The following is an 18,804-nucleotide window of genomic DNA, read 5'->3' as shown; positions in this document are numbered from 1 at the left end:
TTTTTTTTTTTTTTTTAACTCAAGGCTGGTACTCTGCCACTTGAGCCATAGCTCCATTTCCAGATTTTTGGGTGGTTAATTGGCTATAAGAATCCTATGAACTTTCCTATCTGTGCTGGCTTCAAACCAAGATCCTCAGATCTCAGCCTCCTGAGTAGCTAGGATTCTAGGCAGGAGCAGCCAGCACCGGGCCATCCCCACAATTCTGTCCAGGGTGGGACTATATCCAGTGCCCTTCTCCTAAGACATCATTATACTTTCAAAGAGGTTCTGACCCCATTCCAGTCACGGGTGGTTCTACTCCCTTCCAGCCTGCTGAATAGAGACTGATTTTGGATGTCTCAGAAATCATGGACTGCTTTGGCAATAGGAGTTGGTTGGCTGGAAGAATCTTTATCATGTGTAGGGCAGGTTGGGTTGTGTGTATGTGAATAAGTAAACACGAGGCTTCAGCTGCCTCATTAATGTGTCCACACCGGAACTCAACAGTGTGGAAAATAGAAACAGAGATGGTCATACAGGAGAAAAGAGAGCCATCAGTAACACCCAAAGAGCAGGTCGATGTTTCCAGAGTTTCTATCACCAACTTTCATCTGGAGCAATGCAGCTGACAGAAGCTAGTTTACCAGCGCCGTTCAGCACCTCTCAGTGGGAAGTATAATAGAGAATCAGAAAAAGCAATTGTCTGCTCCAGTAGTTTTCCCAACTAAATTGATTTGTGTTAATGGGAGTGACCTTGAACTGTCTTTAGGTAAAGAATACTGTGGTTTAGAATTACACGTGGTCTTTCATGTCCCTCAAGACCCACTATTGAGAAAAATGTCTTTAAGCTTTAGCAGAATGTAATCCACACTGCTTCTGAAAGATTTACTGTTAGGACTGTGCCAGTGTGGCTGGGAATGGAGCAGAAAGGATCCGAGAGTACGACATTAGACCCAGCGCAGTTCACCCGGGACCTCTACAGGTTAGTCATTCTCAAATGAACACAACCGCCTTCTCCCCACAACTTAATACAGGTTGCCGTTTTTGGCAATGAGCTTGCTGCACGTAAGCTGGCCAGCTTCCTTCCAAGGTCCTATGTAGCTGCCTCCATGCCCAGATGCGGGCACTGAAGATGAACATTCAGATGAGTATATCCTGAGGGAGGACTATTCATGACATGGTTACTTTTGGCTTTCAGGAAGGGAAATAAGAGAACACAGGCAGACATTTTTCTTTTATACCCCTCAATCAGAATCGCCCTCCTTACTTGGGTAATTCTTTGGGATGATTTTGTCAAACAGACCAGGTTTTTTTGTTTTTGTTTTTGTTTTTTTAAATCCTTTCTGCTCCCATTAGACAAGGTTTCCAGACTGCGTTAAGAGATGTGTGGAATTCTGCCACAATCATATTCCTATATGAAAAATTAGGCACATGGGCTGGGAAGGTGGCTCAGTGGTAGAGTGCTTGCCTTGCATGCTTAAGGCCCTGGGTTCGATTCCTCAGTACCACATAAGCAAAAAGAAAAAAGCCAGAAGTGGCACTGTGGCTCAAGTGGTAGAGCGTTAGCCTTGAGCTGAAGAGCTGAGGGACAGCACCAGGCCCAGCACTGGACTCCCCCCCGAAAAAAACTTAGGCATATAGACATGATGGTTAAGATTTCCTGACATCTACTTTGCTAGCTGCCAATACTATCTAAAGTCCTGTTGGTTGGTAAGCTAAGAAAAATTGAGTTTGGAGTGCTTGGCTTTGGAGAATTGGGCCTTGGCTGTATGTTAGCTGGTCTTGTATAGGTTTGCCTGTAGTGGTAGGAACAGGGGAAAGGAAAAAGAGAGCAAGGAAGAGGAACAAAGACAAGACAAAAATGGTACCCTGGAAAGAAACAAAAGTCAAGGAAAGAAGATAGATCGCACAGTTTGCATTCTAAGAACTACTGAGTCACGTGAGCAAATTCTTAAGACTCAGCTTGGTGGTTGTGCCATTGATCACACTGGCAAGATGGTGGGATGGACAGATTACCGGTGGAAGAAAGAAAAGCAGAAAGCAAAACTCCTGGTCTTATGAAGCCCTCCTCAGCTGGCAGAAATGGGAAAGTTTAATGATTTCCATGGAGCTCAGTCACTTTGAAACACAGAGGAAGCAAGAGGTAGGTAAGCCATCTTTGAAGGTGAGACAAGCCATAGTCACAATAATCTCCTCTCTGCAGATGGCTAAGGGTAGGCCCGGCTATTGGCTTTTTGAGATAAAGTCTCCCAGGAAAGGTGAGCTGAATGGTTGCCATGGCAACTGGCTGGGAGAATTGGTCCACTTAACTGTCCCCATAGTAACTAAGCTCCTGGAGGCTCTAGAGGGATTAGTTATCTTAACATACTACTATTATCCCCATGGTGACCAATCTCTAAATGGGAGTGGTCAGCCTCAAGGAGCAATCATAGGAAAATCTTTGCTACCTAGAGAAAGGGTGGGCAGGAAGCAGGCAGGTGGATTTCCCTCACCAGCATCACTGCAGCTGGGGTCTTTGCTATACATACATACATATACATCATATACATATACATACACATATGTAAATATAAACATATATATGGATATATATGTATGAGGGAGAGAGAGCTAGAGAGAGGGGGAGGGACTCTGTGTGTGTGTGTGTGCATGTGTGTGTCTGCACACATGTGCATGTGTGCTAATGTGTTTCCAAGCCTGAAATAAAGCCTAAGCCATTGGGTATATGAGCTCATTGGTGCCCAACTCACTCATGGGTTGCAGTGGCCGGTGCAGCTGGGAGGGGCTCCCCTTCCGGCTACACATTACCATTCTGGTGCAGGGTGCGCCGACGCTGGCTCGACTGCAGACTCAGGACCAGGTACTGCCTCATAAACTCACTGAACCGCTTCTGATTGGCCAACTTCCGGGCTGATTTCCGAGCCCCGGTGAAACCCCCAAACCTCTTCTGTAGCTGCTTCTGTTCCACCTCGCCACCCTCATCCGTGCCAGGCTCTGTCTCTTCCCGTGCTTGGAACAGGCTCCTGACACGGGGCATTCGCTTCAGGTGCTGCAGGTCCGAGGCTCTGCGCTGGTGAAGAGCGGCCGCCACGTGCTCTGGGTCGGCAGGGCCCAGCTGCCAGGAGCCGCTGGCCATGACCTTGGTGCATGGAGTCCACAGAGGGCTGGGGAAGACCTTCTCCTCACACTCCAGGATGCACACCTGCAAGGACACAGGGGGGACAGGGAGGGGCCTCTGTTAGGCCAAGCCTGGGAGACGAATTTGTCCCTCAAGGCTTACAGAGAGTTTCAGGTTCATCATCTGTCAGAGATGGAAAGAGAAAGAACCATGTGGGCCAGTTCCATTCTTCTAACAAAGAAGCCAGGGTTCAGACATGATCTTTAACCGGGGACACAGTCTATTAACAGAATGAAGGCACCCCAAACTACAGCCTGCTGCATCCTTAGCCAGGGTTTTGTAGCATAGCTCATGAATGACACCCAGAAAGAAGCAGTTTATTCCATTCTCACACCAGGCATTGGGAAGATCAGATTGCTTAAAGAGATTGGGGGGCTGGGGACTGGGAAGGTGGCTCAGTGGTAGAGCACTTGCCTTGCATGCATGAGGCCCTGGATTCGATTCCCCAGCACCACATAAGCAAAATGAAAAAAGCCGGAAGTGGCGCTGTGGCTCAAGTGGTAGAGCGCTAGCCTTGAGCTGAAGAGCTGAGGGACAGCGCCGAGGCCCAGAGTTCAGGCCCCACAACTGGACCCCTCCCCCCCCCAAAAAGAGATTAGGGGGTAGGAAACTGTAGCTAAGTCTGTCCCTGTATTATTATTATTGTTGTTATTATTATTTTTTAGGGGGGTGGGGTTTGGTCATGGGGCCTGAACTCTGGGCCTGGTCACTGCCCCTCAGCTCTTCAGCTCAAGGCTAACGCTCTACCACTTGAGCCACAGCGCCACTTCCAGCTTTTTTCTTTTTGCTTATGTGGTGCTGGGGAATCGAATCCAGGGCCTCATGCATGCAAGGCAAGCGCTCTACCACTGAGCCACCTTCCCAGCCCCATGTTATTGTTATTATTATATCATAGGGCTTGAACTCAGGGCCTAGGTGCTGTCCCTGAGCAATTTTTCTCATTTTGCTCAAGGCCACAGCTCCACTTCCGGTTTTCTGGTGGTTAACTGGAGATAAGAATCTCACAGACTTTCCTGCTTTAAACCTGGAGCCTCAAATCTCAGCCACCTGAGTAGATAGGATCATAGACCTGAGCCACTAGCGCTTGGTTCGCCCATGTATTTTTAGGCTCACTGGGTAAACATCAACCCTGGCAGTGTTATGACTATGATTATTTTATTCTACACACACTGGCCATCACTCTTGGAGTGAATCTTCTGGAATGTAGGCAGGCTGGATAGGTGGGGCTAACCCTGAAATCCACCCACAGGTGCGATCCACACACTCCTCCAGAAACACCCTGTGACTGATCTCGATTCCCAGGTAGCACGGCCTCTCAGGGAGGACCCAGCCCGACCACGCCGTCTCTCACTCCTGCCCTCCGTGACTCGCTCCTACCTTCCTGTCTCTGGTTGGGTCTCCTGGGAGCCTCTGCCACCAGCTTTTCTTTCTGTTGACTGTTTTGGCTTTACTCCCAATTCTCCTGCCTGTATTTCTGGCCTTGGTCAGATGGAAAGCCGCCGCACCTGACCTCGCCGTCACGAACCGGCAGGCAGTAGCAGAGCTGCGGTCAAGTTGTAGCTCTTTCTTTCCTGGATGCCAGGGCCCCTCGTGGGGCGCAGGCTGCCCAGTGCCCACCATGTGTACCCCGTCCCATTCCGTTCTAGCAGAACACCGTTGCTTTGGGAACGCAGCACGGATATCTCACAACCTCTCCCCGAAGCCAGAGGTGGCCAGAGACAGAACGATACAATCCATGGGACCCTCCCCCCAAAAAAAAGTAGGGTCCGGCTCAGCGGGAAAGAACATTCTTTTTTCCTTCTCCCTCTCCTTCCTCCTGCCTTTCGTTTGGAGTGGGGGCATTTTGGTGGATGCTCTGTTGTGGCCACTGTGACATCCTCAGGCCACTGGGGGAGGAGCCAGTGCTGTCAGAGCAGGACAGAGGTTCCCAAGCCGCCATGTTACCCTGACTCACCTCTCACCAGGAATGGAATCTCTGTCTTGTTTAAGCTGTGGCTGCTGTTTTAGGTCTTTGTGAACAGCACACGAATTGCATGTGGATGGGAAGGACTGGTTTTCTGCTTGGGCTCTCTGTCTCTCTCCTAAAGGCGCCTTCTTCCTCAGCGGACTGAGCTTTAAAACCTGGGGTGCATCTCGTTCTCCTTTCTGACTCCCCCAGGCCTGCCTCTCCCTCCCATCCACACAGCCACTGTCAAGTGCCTCTCAGTCAGCTCTCCAGCTCTCTTTGCCGCTCAAATCCACTGCAGGCAGAGGTCTTCTCCTAAGCAATAACTCCGCTCACGTCCTTAGGTTGCCCTTGACATTTTTGTCCTAGCTGTAAAATAGTTCTAGATTCTTGAGCAGGGCCTTCAAATCCCCCCACTGGCGGCTCTAGACCACTTTTTATGGCTTGTGTCTGCTTTCCCCCACGCACGGGGAAGCTCCTGACACCTCTGTCCCCAGCAGGGAAGGACCCCCTTCAACTCGGCCACGCCCCAGTGCTTCTCCCTGCTCTTCCACACCTTCTTTTGGATTCCTGGCAAGCACGCCTTCCTCCTGCCCCTGCATCGTGCTCTGGTGGACAGTTAAGGTTTCATTAAAAAAATGCAATATTTTTAAGTCAAAGTTAGGGTTCTTCTGGTAAGTAGCAGACATTCTATTAAATTCTATTAACCAATGGATCTTCTAGAATATGGAGACATTCTGGTTGTCATATTGTGTGTGTCAGCGGATGCCCCTAGGCCAGAGGAGACCGATGAACACAAAAAAATCATGAAGGGCAGAGAATGGTTCCCAGCCACACCCGATGGCCCAGCATTGGATGTTCAGGGTGGTGAATTTGAAAAACCCCAGTCTCCAGGAGTCAGCAGGAATGCAGGGAGGTGTGGAGAGCCCCAAGATTGCATAGCACGGGGATGGGGGCATACTCAGTCCAGTTGTTACACAATAGGCGTCTCGGAGGCTAGTTAAAGTGTTCTGTTCCTTTGGTTTATAGAGACAGGTGGGAGGTGAAGTGTAGTGGTGACTGGATCTTCTGTGAGCTTTTTGTATCGCGAAGTCCAGAGGGTAATTACATTTTGTGTCAATCAGAGGCAATGAAATTTTAGGATGGCGCCAGATGCCACAGTCCTTCCACAGACCCAACACACGGTTAGATAAATTAGAGACTGACCAAATCATCTCAACTCTTGATTTAGGAGAAGGTTTAGGGAAAACATGCGGCATCTGAATTCACAACAACATTTGCTAACACCAGATGGGTGTATGAGTTAATGGCTAACCCTCTGCGCAGGGCCCTCACCAGCCTCTTTCCAGAGATGGGTTAATGGTCTATTAAGTGAACTGGACACATTTTCCAGCTATATGAAATCAGAGTTTGCAAGAGCATCTGGAGTCCCAGACAGGAGCCAAATTGGTCTGCAAAGTTAGCCTTGTAAGGAAATGGAGCAAAGGGCCATTTGGATGTCTGGATCAAAGATTAGGACAGAGGCCGGCAGTGTAGCACAGCAGAAGAGCACTTGCCTATCGTGTCTTATTGTGTGAGGCCATGGTTCACCCTAGCACTCGAAACCAAGATCAGTGTGCAAAATGAGGAGCAGAAGCCGGGGGCACTGGTGGCCCATGCCTGGAATCCTAGCTGTTCAGGAGGCTGAGATCTGAGGAGAGAGGTTCAAAGCCAGCCTGGGCACAAACATGTGTGAGACTCTTATCTCCAATTAGCCACCAGAAAATCAGAAGAGGAGCTGTGGTGCAGAGTGGTAGAGGACTACAAAATCCCAAGGACAGAGCCCAGCCCTGAGTTCAAGCCCCGCAACCAGTGACCACCCCCCACCCCGCCTCAAAAAATGGGGAACAGACACTTGAGCCCTTTGAAGGGAAAAGAAAAGGGCCTCTGGAATGGTTTAGTTCCTGACAATATTGCTGCTAAATGCTGTTTGGAGGCTGTGTGCTCTAGGAGGTCCTGCTAAAATGTTGAAGGATGAACTGCACAGAAGAAAAGACAAGAAGCTTCCATTGCAAGTGGAAGGTCTTCTGTCAAGAGTTTTCATTGAATTGGCACAGCGAGCACGCACAGGGAGCTTCTTTTATAATATAGCTTCAAGAACTTTTCAGTCTATTTCCCCAGACTGCTTCTTGAGGGTTAGTTGCCTAAATCTTGGTCTCCAAAACAATGTAGGGCTGGGAAGGTGGCTCAGTGGTAGAGTGCTGGCCTTGCATGTATGAGGCCCTGGGTTCGATTCCTCAGCACCACATAAGCAGAAAGAAAAAAGCCGGAAGTGGCGCTGTGGCTCAAGTGGTAGAGTGCTAGCCTTGAGCTGAAGAGCTGAGGGACAGCGCCCAGGCCCAGAGTTCAGGCCCCACGACCGGACCAAAAAAAAAAAAAAAACCAAAACAATGTAGTTCTTTGACTTAACCCAATGGAGTCGTTGCCATTCACAGCTAAGTGAAAGGCTAGGATGTTTCAGTGGGTTCGATGGGCTAGTCACTTACTAGCAGCCAAAGCTAACAACACCAAGAACAAACCCAGTCATCCTTGGGCTATCTACCAGGAATAGAACTAGAAAAGAATTCTTGATGAAGCCAAGAGTCCTGAGGCTCGTGGGAACAGCATAGGATTATGTAACGCGATGGCTGAAATATGAACCTCTCCTGTCCATCATTTGCATGGTGGGTATATTCAAAGGTTACCAGATTGGGAAATGAGACAGGGTTGTCTACATACTTGGCATTTTATCCAATTTAAAAATAGGTTAAAGGTGAACACAAACTACAAACAACTAAGCAGGAAATCAGTCTGGGGTTGGGGGTAGCAGGCACTGTGAAGCATTTATCTCTGATTGTGAGGCTCTTATGGGTCTATTCCCATGTTTTTTTGGGGGGTGGGTACACAAACATGGGCTAACATAGGAGACCCACAAACTGGGGACAAAAACCAAGAGGGGACTGGTATCCTGAAGGACGGAGTAATGGGAAGGGTAGGTGCTCAGAGGAAAACATGGTGGATGAGGAAGAGGGAGAGATGGGGTGCTGCACACCTGAAATCTGAGCTACTCGTGGAGTGGCGACGGGAGGATTGGGGTCCCAGGTGGGCAAAAGCATGAGACCTCCCCCAACACCAACAAAAGCAAAGGGCCTGGGGTGCGGCGCGTCTGCCGGGGCTGAGGCTGGTCATCTCCGGAGCTGAGCTGCTAAGGTGTTTAGTCCAGCAAGAACACTGAGGCTTTCATGGCCTGCACTGCAGGAGCAACTACTTTGGTTGTTCTGAAAGGCTGGGGGAGGGGGGTTGAAATGTGATGTCTTGAAAGCGGTTTAATTAACTTCAAAGGAAAAAAAAATAATTGAATTATACTGAATTCCACGGGAGAGGAGTGATTTTGTAGACTGAAATTGAAGGAGGTGAGAAATTGGGTCCCTTAATGAGTAATAATTTGTACCCCCCCCACCCGCTGAAAAATTTTAAGATAATAAGAGGGCACTCCAGATACCCGAATGTTTACTGTAGAATCATCTGGAAGATAAAAATTGGAGGGCAACATATGTGCTCAGCAGGCAGGTAATGTTAGAATAAGTTATGCTGTGTTCCCAGAAGGAAATAATTTCAGAAAATGGGTAAGGACATGGAGATTCTGATCTTGGTTGGTACACTATGGGAAGTAAAAACTAGGGGGATTCTTTCTCTGACTGCCAGGAATAACGGTGATTTTAATGTTCTTTTAAGACTGTGTCTCAGGATTTACCAAATTCTCTGAAAAAGAGAATGCATTCTTTTCACACTGGGAGTAGGTGAGCAGCATGGGCGTGTGGTCATGTGGACATGTGGTCACGTGGTCACGCGGGTAGACACAAGGGGCCTAATGGAGAAGATGCAGCTCAAGTCTCCCGCAGTCTCCTGGTCTGGTGACACTGGACAGATCCCACCAACTCTGGGAGCGGCCAGAGTTTCACACCCGGGTCTGCTCAGGAGAGGGGTGGGGGAGGGGGATGGGGGGAGGGTGGTCCCGGGGCCTCTTGGACCCACCTCCAGGTTGAAGCTGTCCAGGGCTGGGCGGAGCTTCTCCCGGCAGGTGACACAGTCTTTGGGGCAGCTGCTGAACACACTGGAGACCAGGCTGAGCAGCAGGAGGTCACAGAGCAGGATTTTCATGGTGCAGGAACAGGAAGCAAGAGGCTGGAACACATAGGAGAGGTGGCAATTAATGGGAGCTGGTCAGGGTGGAGACCCTCACTGAGGGGAGGCCAAGAACTCATTCCTTAGTGGGGACAGTGCCAGGGACGTGATATTCACTTTCCAGGAGGGAATAGCCAAGGGTGCCAGTGCCCTGGCCTTGCCACGGAGGTCCAACCTGTGTTCATGCGTGGGCAAGGCAGGGTCTGGCCTGGGTGCCCCATGATTGCTGTCACCTGGTGGCCTTGCTGCCGTCCCCAGAGCGGGTGTGGCACCTGGGGATGGCTTTATTGCAGCTGACTGTATGTGACTTGAAGTCAACCTTTCTAAGCCTCTGTTTCCATTGCCACAAAAGGCAAATAGTGACACCTGGTTTGTCGTTCGTCACTCTCCGCATGACAACCGCTTGCTGAGAGTGGAGCGGGCGCCAGAGGAGGCAGCTCTGAGCGCCCCCTAGAGGGACTGAGCTGTACTCTCAGATGCTGGGAGGCCTCCGGTGAACAGATAAGGAACACAAACAGGAATCTAACTCCAAGGCAACTGTTTTTGTCTCTCTTCCAAGGTCCAGTGCCTCCGTTGGGATTTAGTGTCTTATTCTGTAAGAGCCTCCTAGTTAGTTCACCTAATGATCTGGCGTCCCTCTAAGCCACCTCTGAATCTGATTATGTAACTTCATGCTTAAAATAATTCTGTAACGCCCAGGCTGTCAGGAGGAATTCCAAGGGCTGGGCTGGGCTCTGGATCCTGCCCCATCTCCTGTCACTCACCTTGCCATCACCACCAGCCCCAGGGAATAAAGCTCCAGTGACAGCAGGCTTCTAATGTCTCAGGGCTGGCCTGGCTGCTCTCTGCCCAGAGTACCTTTCTCCAGCTTACAGCTCATACCACCTCTGGAGCGCTCCCCTTTGGAAAGACATCTTCAGCCCTGGCCTGAGCTAGATTATTCTCTGTTGCTGTGATATCTTGAAGTGGCATAGCTCAGTAGGAAGTGCTCAAGTTTCAGGTGTCTCCTCTGTCTCTGTGTCTGTGTCTCTGTGTCTGTGTCTGTCTGTCTGTCTCTCTCTCACACACACACATACACCAGGCCCACACCACAGAGTTGTGTAATGCACATTTTCTTCTCTCCTCAGTTCTAGGGACTTGTGGCTCTGGCTCTTGCTAGCTGTATTCCAGCCCTCAGCCCCGCCACCTATAGCAATGGGAGAACCCCAGTGCCTGCCTCATCTGACCATACTAGATTCATGTTTTCAAGCAGTTAAAAGAGCTCCTGACACCCCACCAAGTGGTTTATAAAAGACAAAGCCAGCACAGGGCGCTGATCCTGTGACAGTCGTTTCTCAGGGTGTTTAGCGCTGGATACTACAGCCTTGTACTTACATGTCTGTTTCTCCCACCATGACGTCCCAGAGGGCAGCAATCCTGTCCCACCTTCTCTTATTTTTAGCATCAGTGCTGGGAGGGAGGGGGGGCAGCACTCAGGCCAGAAATGCTCAATGGCAGTGTGACAAATGACAATAGTAGGTGTCAGAGCTCCTCTTCCTTCTTCTCAGTGAATAGGGGTTTTGAGGAGTATCTGAGAATGGCCTAATCGGGGGTCCAATGCACTCCCAACTCAAAGTACTTGTCAGGGCATTGTCAAGTCGGAGATAGTTTCATTCCAGAGCAAGGCAAGATGCCATCCTAAGACTGACTACAAAGAATGGCAAGGTGGCATGGCTGGCATGGCGTTTGATGGTATGTCTGTGTGCGTTATATAGGAGTTTGGAACTGTTTTCTTCCATGTGAATGTTATAACTCAAGTTCCAGATAGCCACTAAATAAGACAAGGTTCTAGGGCATAACTCAGTCTTTTTTTTTTTTTTGCTTATGTGGTGCTGAGGAATTGAACCCAGGGCCTCAGGCATGCAAGGCAAGCGCTCTACCACTGAGCCAACTTCCCAGCCCATAACTCAGTCTTAAATCAAGGACTGCCTGAGTATTTTTTAGTTTGAGAATCGCCTTTCTATTTCCCGTCCTGCTTAGTTTCCATCTTCCGATTCAGATATGTTTGTAGAATTTCTCTAGCACGGCACAGCTGTACCTTCTACAGCCACATGATGGCAGTGACTGTATGTTACCAAGAAAGGGACCCAGGGAGGAAAGAACCTGTTTCCTTGGCACCCAGACACAAGACTAATACACAGCATGCCCAGAAGCTGAGCTGCTAAGTTGTGACAGATGTTAATGAACTGCTCTCCTGCTGAGGTTTTTCATTAACTTCATTAACAGGCAACGTACACATTCAGGAACTCGTGCTGGCTATGGCAAATGCCGGGTAAATGGGATTTAAGGGTGAGAGGAAGAAAGGAGATGAGATCTTGGGACAATCAGCAGGTGTGCAGTCTGATGGCCTGGGCCCCATGTGAGGCATGAGGTTTGTTTGGTTTGGCTTTTGGTAAGAACTTGTGAGATCTATTCTGAGGTAACCAGGCCCTCCCTCCTGCTCTGGCTTAGCCCCCATCTCCTCTAGTCTCGCGTTTTCTCCTTCTCTTCCCTCTTTTTTTCCATGTTAACCTCCCTTAAGAACACATTTGTATTATCTTTAAGTCGTTTTACAAAAGAGCTGCCATTCTACAAAGCAGCTTACAAACACAGTGCCTCTGCACCGATGTGGCTCCGGTCATCACTCGTGCCCATTTCTTTCCTGTTATTAAGACAAAACCCAGGCTGGCCTTGAACTCCAGATCCTCCAGCCTTAGCATCCCAAGTTCTGATCACACACCTGCACCATGGCACCTGGCTCCACCTCAAACTCAAGTGCAGCACCACCTGCTGCTCAGAAACCACCCTTCATGTCAGGCATTCTCCAGCGCAAAGAACCACAAGATGGAGATGGCGACAGGGCCTGTCTCACAGGTAGTTGACAGTTTGTAAATGGGACTAAGATAGGGAAAGCTCATCTGGGTGGGAATACCGTTACAAAGGGGACATTCTTCACCTTTTGTATCCCACGCTTCGTAGTCTAATTGTGTGCTATGCTAAATCACAGTTTGAAAACATAACTCAGGACCTTGTACTTGCTAAGCTGGCATTCTACTACTTGAGGTATACTTCTGTCCCCTTTTGATCTGGCTATTTTTGAGACAGTGTTTTGCCTCTTAGCTGAACTTCCCTGGACCACAATCCACTATTTTATTCTTCTTGCTGTAGCTGTGATGACAGGCATGTGCCATCATGTTCAGTTGTTCATTAAGATGGGATTTCCAGAACCTTTTGCCAACCTGTCTTTTGAACTATCATCCTGACCTGCTCTCCTGAGTAGCTAGGGTTACAGGTTTGAGCCGCTGCACCGTGCTGAGGTCTTTAATTTTTAAGAAGTCAGCACTACAACCATGTACTGGTCTGAAAATCTGCATGTATACTGACATCAGTGAATGTGAGTCTGAATAATAGGCAAATTCACGGGTTGCATTTGTGTTTACACCACACAACGGTGGGACTTTGGACAAGTGATTTCCCTTCCGAGGGCCTCAGTCTTCTCAATTGCAGAAATGGGATGATGGCAGATTTTCTCCTGTGACTCAGCAGTACTAGCTATCAGTGACTATCTGAGTGTGGCTGCGTCTTCCCTGGTTTGTGTTGCATCTATGAGCCAAGCTCATGAATGATGATACTATCATCAGGCTATTTTTGTCTTGGATAAAGAAATGCTTAATTACCTTTCATTTAGGTAATGACACCTTATAAATTGGATTGTGTCTTACTGTTTACAATATTGTGGTACCATGATTTAGTCTTAATTTACTTCCACGTACTCTTGCTTCCAAGGGCAATATAATTAGTTGCTTTTCTGTTGGAGGATTGGATATGCAGCCTCAATGGAAGCTAGATGCTAACTGACTTTGTTTTTACGAACGTTGAGAGAGGCTTTGATTTTGGTGGGTCTAGGGGAGAAGGGAGCCTTCCTCTCTTAGAAGAAAGCTCCTTGCTTTCCACCCACTACTGTATATAGAATATTGTTCTTTGAAGCTAGGCATGACGGCTCAAGTCTGCCATTCTAGCATCTGGGATGTGGAGAGGGAAGACCCCAGTTCAAGGCTAGCCCAAGTATAAAAGTACATGAGACTCCATTTCACTCGATGGCTGGTTGTTTGTCCAGGGGCAGGGGAGCATCACAGCTGGGTACAGCAGCATGCGTCCGTCACCTCAGTGACACGCGGAAGCAGAATTAGGGGGATCAAAGCCCAGGCTGGCCTGGGATAAAACAAGAAAGACCCTATCCTAGAAAATAACCGAGGCAAAAAAGGGGCTGAAGGCTTGGCTCACGTGGTAGATAGACTGCCTAGCAAGCATGAAGCCTTGAGTTCAGTCCTCAGTACTGAAAAAAAAGCGTATTGTTCTTTGCAGGTTACAGATGAATTTTATATTTATATACAATCCTGGAATCGAGGTTAGTTTACCCTGCCTTAGTGTGGTAAACATGAATTCCCAGGGTTAAGCAACTTGCCTAAGATTCTATAGTTAGTAACTAGTAAAGCCTGGACTCATGTCTCATGTCTCGACTCCCAAATCTTGTATCCTGGGTACCTATAAATGCCACTCATGATTTCCAATCTGAGCAGAGTGGCAGATTCTGATGGTGTCCCCTTGTATGTCACAGTCAGGGGTTGATGGAGACTCGGGTGCTAGGGTTAAGTGCTACCACCCCCACTGGACAGTGGAGGAGGCTGAGGCTTGCGGAGGTGACGCGAAGGGTCCGAGCTGGAGCTCAGAGCCTTCTGACCCCTGAATCTCGTGACAACCTGTCTTTGTGTGGGGGGACTCATTCCCAGCACCCACCCAGGGCTCTGGGCTCAGCCTCTGTGTTACACTCTCTCATTTGTTCCTTCCCTGCTGCTCACAGAGGGACACTCGGCATCCATCAGAGCGGACTCCAACATGGAGCGTGGCTGGTGACCGGCTCTGTGGAAGGAGCCTCTCTCTGTCGCTTCCTCCTCGGATAGCTTGCTGTGGTGCTTGGGGAGAAGGGGGCGTGGCATCTGCCTAGGCTACCCAGGTCAAGGACCAGCCCTGAATGACAAGAGCCCGGTGCATGGAAGAAAGTGTCCTGGTCCCAGACCCTGTGCTGTCCACCCGACCTGCGGGCTCTCAGGTGTGGCCTTCCCTTTCCTCACCTCAGTTTCCCTTTCTGAGAACAGTGTCCGTTGGATGTTTAGATAGTTAATATCCTAGGATTCAATGAATGGCCAGCTATTTGAGGTGGAAGCAAGGGCAAAAGAGGAGCTGGGTGTGGGCGGCTTCCACCTGTCATCCTACCCACTGAGCAGGCTGAGATCTGAGGATCGTGGTTCAAAGCCAGCCTGGGTAGGAAAGTCTGTGAGACTCTTATCTTCAGTAAGCCACCAGAAAACCGGAAGTGTTGCTGGGGCTCCAGTGGTAGAGTGCTTGTCTTGAGCTGAAGAGCTCAGGGACAGTGCCTGGGCCCAGAGTTCAAGCCCCATGACTAACCAAAAAAAAAAGGGAAAGAGGGAAGGGACGAGGACTTCATGGGACAATGGCTTTGGGCAGCATGGGATGACTGTGTGTGTGTGTGTGTGTGTGTGTGTGTGTGTGTGTGCAGTGTGTGTGTGTGCAGTGTGTGTGTGTGTGTGTGTGTGTGTGTGTGTGTGTGTGTGTGTGTGCAGTGTGGTTTGAGCTCAGGGGCTCAGCTCGCTAGGCAGGCACTGTACCTCTTCAGTCACCCCTCTAGCCCAGGAAGTGAATGCTTTTAACTTTCATCTTTCTGACTCTGGCCGATATTCCCACATAGATTGCCAAGGTAATTTAAAGGACTTGTAAAAGCTTTTATTTACTTTTACAAAATCACTCTGTGTTCTTTAAAAAAAATAGATCAGAAAAACACAGATAAGAGCAACTTGTCTAGACCAATAATCTTCAAACTTCCTTAACTCTGGACTGCCAACACTCAGGGTTAATTTCTGGAAAACGTCTACATTTCTCTAACAACTATGCAATGCGTGGGGTACAGTGGGATTGTGAATATATGCATACATATTAAATAATATTCTATGTATATATTTAAGTCTCAATTTCCAGAAGACCAGCAGGTAGTCAGACAGACAAGCCCAGACTGGCTGGGCTCTTTTACGTCTAGGAGCACTAGCCAGGCATTTGGAGCTTCTGAGTATTAATCTGATGGCTCTGTGGTTCGACCCTGGCGCTGTGCGGCTCCTATGAGGAATTCCACACACGTTCTTGGCTGGATGAATGAAAGGATGAATGGGGAGAGATCACAGGACCGGAGTGAGAGAGGACTGCTTGGCTGTGAGCCATGGCGGGCAGCAGAAGCTTGGCCGTGTGCTGGTGAGACACACTGGGAAGTGGTCAGCGTGGCCTGGTCCTTCAGAGCTGGCCAGCCTGGGCTCTGTGACACTGAAGCCGTGGTCAGGGCTTTGAGAAAAAAATCACCGCATCACACCAGAGTTCAGAATGAAAGTGATCGCAGCCAACCTAGGGCTGTGTCTAGAAAGACAGACTTGACCCCCAGATGGGTGTGCCCCCATCTTACAGCTAGTTTTTGGTTAGAAGAAAACCTTTATGTTATTAGGAAGCTGGAGTTCCTCTGGGCATTTATTTAAATAGAAGTGTCCAGAATTTCCAGCCTGCCTCAGAAGTCCTGGTGAGCTGACTCCGGTCAGGACCATGGGAGTCTTCCTTATGGGCTGGGGTCATGTGTTCATGCATTTCTGATCTTCACATTCCCACCGTGCATGTGTGTGTGTGAGTGTGCACGTGTGCGTGGAAGGAATGAAGCATAGACGAGTTCAGCTCACTGCGTCACGCATGGAAGGCTTTAGGAAACGTGGATCCCTTCACCTTCCTTGCGTGCTTTTGTCCTACCTCCCTCTAAAGTCCTCCACCCAAAAAGTTCTACCTCTTTCCCTACCTTTCCCAGAGCCCCTGGAAGAAGTTACCCATCCCGATGTGTCCAGCCCTTGCTCTCTGGACTGATCGCCCCAGTCCTGCATTGCTCACATTGTGAGAAGCAGCCCTGCATTCCACACGTTTGCTCCACGATTAGCTCACCGCTACCCCTGACCCCAGGATGCAGAAACTCAGTCCTGTCTCTGCCTCAGACTGAGCGAATCATCCCACGGCTGGACTTCAGTTTCCTTAACTGTGACTCGGAGATAATGACATTGCCTGGCAGGGCTGTTGCCAGGGATAATGGATTTGAAAAACGTAAATGATTGCCCCAAAGTAGAGTACTGTCATTATCATCTCTGTCCAATCTCTGGAGCCTTTGCCTCCCGTGCCCGGTGGGGTGCTGCTGATAAATGTGTGATTGATTGGGGATGGAATCGCTTGGTGACAGCTCTGGGTTGCGCTAATTCCGCAATTACTCCCTTCATTGGCAATGCAAAACCTCCTGCACTTTTGTGTCCGTCTCCAGCATATTCAGCCTTCAGCTGGTGAATCGGGGGCTATACCCCCTTGGAGAACAAAACTTCACCCCAAGAAAATGACCCTGGGCTGTACCCCAACCCCATGTCTGACAGGCAGCTTGGGACATCACCTAGAGCCGTGGAGAGCACTCCTGAGCGGAGCAGCGTGTGGGGCAGCTCCCCTGCACCAGCCTCAGCCCGCCTGAGAAGCACCAATCCTTTCTGTTCAATATATCGTGGCATCAAATGGCAGCTAGTAGAATACTCCTCCCGACATGCTTCCCAAATGGGGAAAAGGAGGTGCGGGCAGCAGCAGCCCCCCACAGGCAGCGAGAAAGAGCAGTCTTTTCTTTGGGAGGTTTTTGAGAAGAAGCCAGGCAGCAACCCCCGCCCCGGGTCGAAAACTCTGGTTTGGACTTGCTGGCAACTGCCTCTCGAAGCTCATCTTTTGTTAGTCTGCCGAACAATGTTATTGGTTATAATTGGGGCAATTATGGGCTGCTCAAGGAAGCTAAACACAGATGTTTAAGCCCAGGATCAGGGTATTCAAGTCCAAAGCAGCTTGCTTTAAATAGTCCTTTCCCAAATCATCCAGCCTCTCTTGAAATCTGCCCCCCCCTCCGCCCCCTCCCAGAACTTGCTGGGGTGAAATGTTCAGACAGAGATAGGTGGGGGAGGGGAGGAGATGGGTAGCAAAAGGAGGGAGAAGTCAGACACACAACAGGAAAGATGCACAAAGACCTGAGGGAAAAGGGGGGGGGAGAGAGAGAGAATGATCAGATGATTTATGAATGGACAGTTCCAAGCAACCCAAACGGAGACATCTAAATGGGAGAAGGGACGATAAGGGAAAGATGTGAAGAAAGACAGGAGACCTGGAGGTGGCTTAAGAGCTGAAGGACCAAGGTCATGCCTATAAAATCACCCTCAGCCAGAGCAGAACCTGTCCTGGCTGCCTCTCCCCTCCCATCATCAGGAGCGATTTCTGCTGCGGTGTCAAGGAGCAGGGGTTCCCTTAGATGAACAAGTCCAACCCAAGTGGCAGCAAGTTCAAGGCACGTTCAGAAACAGCCTGCACACAACATCGGGAGAGGACAGGAAGCCTCTCTCTCTCTCTCTCTCTCTCTCTCTCTCCCCCTCTCTCTCTCACACACACAAAGAAAAACCCTCGCTGGTGTCCTGCCAATACTGCACGGTGTCTGACCTCACTTCGGAGACACCTTTTCTCTGTAGATAGCATCGACCCAGTCAGGGCCAGCCCTGGAGAAGCAAAACTTTTCCTCATTTCCAAGTTCAGCTTTCTTCTTCTGCATTTCTCTTTGAGATTAAACACACACACAGACACACACACACACACACACAGACACACACACACACACACACACACAGACACACACACACACACACAACCCCTAAACCCAGAAGAAACAAAAATCCCCATCCAACCCTCAGCCCTCCTCTTCTCCCTCCCCGATCCCAGCTCTGCAAATCCCATGAATGAAGTTGTCATCTCACCGAGGCCAGCAGCGGTGACACTGGACAAAGGCAGGGGCAGAGGACCCGCGGGCTGGCCGGCGTCGTCCGGGGCTGTGGGGTGGCAGGGCCCGGCCTCCTGCAGCTGTCTACCTGAGCGCTGTCAGTCGGCTGTGAGGCTCGGCTCCTCCGTGGAGCATATATATCCTCCGCACGCTCGGCCCTCCCCTTCTCTGCCCACCTCGATGACACACACACACATGCTGACCCTTCACCAACCAACAGCACAACCCCCCCCCCCCCCCGCACTCAGACGTGTGACACACCAGCCTCCCCCCACCCTGCAGCCTCCAGCCGGCTTCACCTGAACTCCGCTCAGCCAGGATCCCACGGCTGCTGCTCTCTGCCTTCCACGAGCACCGGAGGCCGGCAGGGAGCTCTGACAAGTCAGTCACCAGAACCGACTCCTGGCGACAGGGACCGGGCACACCCCAAAGCCTGGAGCCTCTCAGCAACCTTTTGCCTGAGAGGAGAGAGGAACAGACAGCAGTCAGGAGGGAGGGGTGCTCCTGCCCGGCTCCCACTGACTGGCTGAAAACCAG

The 18,804-nt window shown here is 49.9% G+C and overlaps 1 protein-coding gene across 1 annotated transcript in view; it reads right to left on the bottom strand.

Annotated features, from left to right (window-relative positions):
* Positions 1-18,326, bottom strand: part of Pnoc (prepronociceptin) — a 19,035-nt gene extending 709 nt beyond the window's left edge. The window contains exons 1-3 of the mRNA XM_013024234.1: positions 18,245-18,326; positions 9,159-9,308; positions 2,791-3,184 (exon numbers count right to left, since the gene is read on the bottom strand). Of these exons, the coding sequence (XP_012879688.1) occupies positions 2,791-3,184; positions 9,159-9,284 (520 nt within the window). The 5' untranslated portion in view covers positions 9,285-9,308; positions 18,245-18,326. The remainder of the gene's footprint in view (positions 1-2,790; positions 3,185-9,158; positions 9,309-18,244) is intronic.
* Positions 18,327-18,804: the final 478 nt, after the last annotated feature.

This window comes from Dipodomys ordii, unplaced genomic scaffold, assembly GCF_000151885.1.
Source record: "Dipodomys ordii isolate 6190 unplaced genomic scaffold, Dord_2.0 Scaffold74, whole genome shotgun sequence".
In the NCBI taxonomy this organism is placed as follows: Eukaryota; Metazoa; Chordata; class Mammalia; order Rodentia; family Heteromyidae; genus Dipodomys; species Dipodomys ordii.
This window is presented reverse-complemented; position numbering and strand designations above follow the sequence as displayed.